Source organism: Limulus polyphemus, unplaced genomic scaffold, assembly GCF_000517525.1.
Source record: "Limulus polyphemus unplaced genomic scaffold, Limulus_polyphemus-2.1.2 Scaffold1914, whole genome shotgun sequence".
In the NCBI taxonomy this organism is placed as follows: Eukaryota; Metazoa; Arthropoda; class Merostomata; order Xiphosura; family Limulidae; genus Limulus; species Limulus polyphemus.
This window is the reverse complement of record NW_013667524.1, coordinates 199,782-205,781: the sequence shown is the minus strand read 5'-3', so window position 1 is coordinate 205,781 and position 6,000 is coordinate 199,782. Positions and strand designations below refer to the sequence as shown.

Below are 6,000 nucleotides of genomic sequence, written 5' to 3'. Positions count from 1 at the left end.
TGTATATATATATATATACATAAGTTTTGTTTATCAACAAAGTACCTGGCTAACATTCTGTGTTTGTGATTATGATACAATTTCCATCATAAAGTGGTATCTCTTAATTATATTCTTAAAAGATTTAGCTATAGTACATTTCTGAACAGTAATAGATACAAAGAAAATTGCTAATAAACTTGGAATTGAATAACACAACCAAAAGTTATTCTGAAGAGAAACTGAATTGCCATAACTTATAAAAATAGTCTAAATTTATCAAATAACAAGATTTTTTTAAATTTTTTTCCATATTCTTCTTGTTTCTTTTAAAAAAAAAACTGCAGGTTTTTTCTTCTTATACTAACCATTACTTTATTAAATATCCAGTTATTAAACATTAAAACTTATATTAAACATTGCATTTGTTCCTTAAAATAACTCAATAATTCTCTAAATCTTCAACTAAAAACTACAGCTAATTTTTCACTGGTCCAGCATAGGGAAGTGAAATAATCCTACAGTGTGGAAAAAGAATATGACACTCTAATTAGAAATTTACAAATCAAAGAAAAACAAGAGTATTTTATAAGTAAAAGGGTTCTTTTTTTCTATAATGATTGCAAATTGTAACCAAAACTTCAAAGCTTAACTCTTGAAGCTTTACAAAGGCCTCGGTGCAACCTTAAATTGTAACTGAAAAAATATCTCTCAGAAAATTATTGCTCAACTTGGAAGATTTTAGATATCTAAAAATGTCACATAAATAATGCCTTGGCACCCCAGAATGAAAGCATTATTCAAAGTATTGAGGCTCTACTACTAGTTCCCAATCCACCTCACCACCTTCAGAGTGGTTTAGCAAAATACTCCTTAATACATTACCCCTTTAATCTACCCTGTGTCATGGTCATGGAGTTACTACTAATTAAAAGCACAAAAGTTACCAAGTTAAACTCACCATATTAATTTTTGGAGATTAACTTCAGAGAAAAAAATAAACTTAAACAAGTAAAATAATATTTTTCTTGTTGTAAGGAATTTAAATACCTGACTTGGTCTACAGAGAATCAAATTTGGCTATTTATACATGTTAAGATATTAGGCATTAAGCAAATATGATTCATGGGCACATTGTCAAAGAAGGTAGATAGGCTTGTATGAAAAGTTGAAATTTCTGAATTTATTAAGTTTTGTTTGTTTGATTGTTTGTTACGATTTCGTGCAAAGCTTCACGAAGGTTATCTGCGATAGCCATCCCTAATTTAGCAGTGTAAGACTAGAGAAAAGGCAGCTTGTCATCACCACCCACCGTAAACTCTTTTACCAATGAATAGTGGGATTGATCATCACATTATAATGCCCCCACAGCTGAAAGGGCGAGCATGTTTGGTATGATGGGGAATCAAACCTGCGACCCTCTGATTGTGAGTCAAGTGCCCTCAACACCTGGCCATGCCGGGTCAATTTATTAAGTGGAGATCAATAAAGTAATTTTATTGTAATTTTGGTTTCAATGGACACTTGATCACCAAAATGTCTTTCCTCCCAGGAGGGGAAATTTTTAATAAATATTCCATTAGGGCTAAAACTACATGATCATAATTACATTTTCAATGTTTTACTGATAAAAACTCATGAGAAGTTGTACTGAGTATAAAAATAAATAATGTAGACCCTGTTTCTACCCAGTTCCAATCTGGTTTTAGTGTGTAATTCTTTGACATACTTTTTTTTTGCTCCCCAACTTCATTAAACTTTATTAGCTGTGAGTCACCAGAATCTGCTTACTAGTGGAAGCACCTGTACTTGAAAAATGAAATCAAGGATATATAAAAAAATAGAAATTGTATATACATTACAAATAAAAAACAAACATTAAAATTACTGACGTGAAATGCCCAATTATCCATTTTTCCAGAATGATTTATAATGCAAGGTTATAAGGTTCTTGCACTTAACTAAAATTCCATGATGATATATATATATACACACACTCTTCTTACCTTCAAAGCATCAAGTCCAGCTTGCATAGGAGGTCCTAAGATGGTTTCTGTGTCTTGATTATCCATAAACATCTGTGGTATTTGGTCTGCTAAACTACAGAGAGAGAACACTTTGATATAAAATCTTGAGAAATATCAAAGTAAAGTTCAAAGACAATGAGTAGATTACATATTGTCATCACATGAATTCATTTTTGGGTTGATATTAAAACTATATTCTCCATAAAGGTGTTGAGTAATTGTATACGATTTTTTATGAAAATTATTAGATATTTAAGTATATTAAAAATATGATTGTTATTTCTCCTCTGCTTCAGAAGTTTCATTTAGTAGCTTCTTGTGCTTTTAATTAGCAATAACTTCATGACCATAATGTAAGGTGTAAGAAAGGGTTGTTTGCTAGAAGTTAGAACTACATAAGGTACATTCTGTTAAGCCATTCAGAAGGTGAAACAAAACAATATATTGTAAAAATATTCACAACCTTGTTGTAGCTCACTTCAACACAACAGTAAATTAGACAACCCATATCCAGAAACACATTTTTAGAATTTTCTCAAAGTTTCAACTCTATTTAATTAAAGAATTGAATTTCCTCAACACTAAACAATATTACCTATCACCAATGGCAAGATTTTAGGAAAAACAGCTAATTAAATACTTCATATTACACAGTACCTGTTAATTACAGACTGGGACTCTTCCACTGTTACAAAAAAACCATCTAAAAGTGGGACAAACGTCTCCTCAACATCAGGTACAACCAACATTTGTGGCTGTACCAAGTTACCCTAAAATTAAAATGAAACAACAATTGCAATACAGATTATTAGTATTCAGTTTAACAAAAACAACAATTTAAGCACTGAAAACTCTGCTTTAAAGTGGAAATAAAGAAGTGATCTATACTTTACTTACAATAAGCAAAATTGTACAAATCATCATACATCTTTATCAATGAATGACTGATAGCAAGAAGTATTAGTGATGCTGTGATCTTTTGAAAAAGGTATATGTTAGAATAACAGGCTTAAATAACAATAAAAAAATTCTACATCCAAAATAGTAGACACTTGTAGATTTGGTTTGGTCTACAAAGTTTAAAAAGCAATAACAATAATCTTTTCAGTTTATATATATTTTACAGTAAAATAGAGGAATACAAAAAATAAAAGTATCATTTAGCTACTTGACCGATGTTAAATTTTAGCTATTTGAACTTGCTAGATATTTCATATCTTATTTAGAAATTAACAGTACATTTATTATTAAAATATCTTCTGTAACAGACTTTACAAACAAAAACAAAAGTTACCACATTAAGGCTTTTACCTACAGCTGAAAATATTTAAAAGTAAATTACTGATATAAAATTTGTAATTATTTCTATGAAAACTTCAAAAAATGTATACACATTTAAGTTTGTTGTGTGTGTATGCATGCAGGAAAATATTCCTTACAACTACTACTGTAGCAAGTGAAAGAAATTCCAAGTTCTGAAGTCTATACACAAATACCATACAATTATGAACAATACTTACATTTCACTTGAACTTAATTAAAAGCAGACAAAAATAGTATGAATGGATGTGAATTTAATGTATGCTCTTATAAACGCAACTTTCACAAATAAAGCAAACAGCCATAAAACCTACAAATGAAAAATATAATAATAATAACAGGATAATAAAAATTACCTTGACATTATAGAAATGAACAACATTGCAGTATGTAACAAAACCAACTTTAACAACAGATGCTGGTGCTCCCACTTCCCTGTAAAAAAGTAAAAAAAATTATAAACCTGTAAAATTGCTTGTAACTTTGTTTTGAGAAAGCAAAAACTCAGACCAAGTGTGAATGAAACCTGTAGCTCTACTTGCCACCAGGTGTTTTAATCAGTTAATCTATAAAGGTCTCAAATGATACAAATTTCAGTTTTAACTCTGCTGGGTTAGTAAAGATTAGTTGCTGATCAAAAACAGCAATAAATAGATTTTAAGCTGAAACAGTGAACTGGAAAAAAATAACAACCTTTACAGTTCACATCCTGACAAAACAATAAAGTTAAAACCGAAATTTGTGTCATCCAAGACTAAAGAACTCAGATCATTACAGCACTTGTTGGATAAGCAGGGCACATCTTAAGGCCATTCAATCTAATTTTTTCTTCAAAACGTTACATTTGTAGGGAAATTAATTATTTTATCCATAATAAACACAAAAACATTATTACAATATGCAAAAATGTTACATCCAAAAACAAAAGTTAAATTTGTTTAACTGGGGACAACATAGATACTCACTGGTATGTGTTAAATTTTTTTTTTCTTCTGAAAACTGGTACAGATGAATACTTAAACTAAAAATCAAAATATAATGAAATACTTGAAATTTGCAAGTTACAAATATTAATAATTCTTGAAGTCATGTATAAAATATATTTAGCTTTCTAGCTAAAGCTGATTGCACTGAATAAAGAGTAAACACACCTTAGAACACCTTTCCATACAGCTTTACAATGGTAATTTTTACAATATTCAAATATCCAACTTTCTTTTGACTTCATTTTCTCATAAATGTCATTGTTTTAACTTATTTTGAACATTTGAAATGGAAGTAGAAATATCTGAGGTTCAGTAATGTTGTTCATCATTTACTTTTTTCCTTTACATGATTCTGTATTACAAATAGCCATTTCCATGTTCAGCTTAACTTTGTATCTATAATTCAGTCTCATCAGCTAGAAAGACATAGATTGAGAGAATTACTGTATATCTAAAATTATGCCCCAATAACTCCAATGCACTCATCTCTTTCAAATTAAAACAGATATTAAATTCTAGCTCAGTCATAATAGCACACAAAGGTGAAAATACATGAGAAATTAACATGTAATTATCCAAAGTACTCACATAGGTATCACTAGTCACTACAGGTATATCTAATGTTTCATGTTACATAAAAAGCATTGGATTGACAGAGTTCTACTTGGTGTTCCAAGTGATTTAGTTGACAATAAGATATCCTGAGTGACAACAGTTGATTGATTCACAGATCTGGAGGAATCAGCACTTCAGTGTCTACACAAGTACTCATAATGTGTTTTGTGCTTTAGATAATAACAAAAACTGTTTCACACTTTATATTATGTTTCCAGTCTGTTTATTTTCTTAGCTTAAAGCTCAGTCATTTCTCACATGGGAATCAGTTTCACCCAGTTCTAAAACTTACCACATTAATGTAGTTTTAGCTTCAAGCATTTAATATTAGATTTTGTTTTTTATGATTTTTTTTATGATGTGAAATTTCCAAACTTTTGTTGTAAGATACTGATTTAATAAAACAGTTAAAACACTTTTCCTTAGTTTTGGAATTTCGTTTTTTTCATGTTGATCAAAAAGTTTTACTTCATATATCAAATCAATTTCAAAGAGATTAATATTTTTTTAATATTTGATTTTCCAAATTGCAGTAGTTACTACTTTCAGCTATGAAACTGTTAACATAAATAACTGACAAAAAATTACTGGTGATCTAGGACCAGATTTTTCAAAATGGTGTCAAGTTAGACTAGTCACCAGTAGTTTTGCTAAACAATATTCTTAATCAAGATCAATTTGTATCTAATAAATATAGTTCCATTTTAATAAATTATAAGTGACTTTGTTTATGCACATTGCTTGAATATGATAAACTTGACAGTAATATTAAATAAATAATGATTTGAGTCAATGGAATATTTTGTCATTGCCTACTGTACTCACTAAACATAACTATGCTTACCTTATGTTTTGTCACAGAAAAGAATTTCTTTAGCTTTCAAATACAATTTAATTAATAAAATATATCCTGGATCTAAAGCAGAATAAAATGAATTTACATCAGTCTTTATACATTTTATTCTGCTTTAGATACTGAAGATGGAATGTGATAGAATTCCGAAACGTTTATCCATTTCCTGGATCTGTGGTTTATTTTTAAGTCTTCTAAACTGCCTATTAAATTGTTGTTT

General features: G+C 29.2%; 1 protein-coding gene across 1 annotated transcript in view; it reads right to left on the bottom strand.

The window, feature by feature from the left end:
• Window positions 1–6,000, bottom strand: part of LOC106465339 (protein transport protein Sec24C-like) — a 58,191-nt gene that overhangs the window by 18,341 nt on the left and 33,850 nt on the right. The window contains exons 10-12 of the mRNA XM_022393202.1: window positions 3,683–3,761; window positions 2,664–2,776; window positions 1,986–2,079 (exon numbers count right to left, since the gene is read on the bottom strand). Coding sequence (XP_022248910.1) covers window positions 1,986–2,079; window positions 2,664–2,776; window positions 3,683–3,761 — 286 coding nt within the window. The remainder of the gene's footprint in view (window positions 1–1,985; window positions 2,080–2,663; window positions 2,777–3,682; window positions 3,762–6,000) is intronic.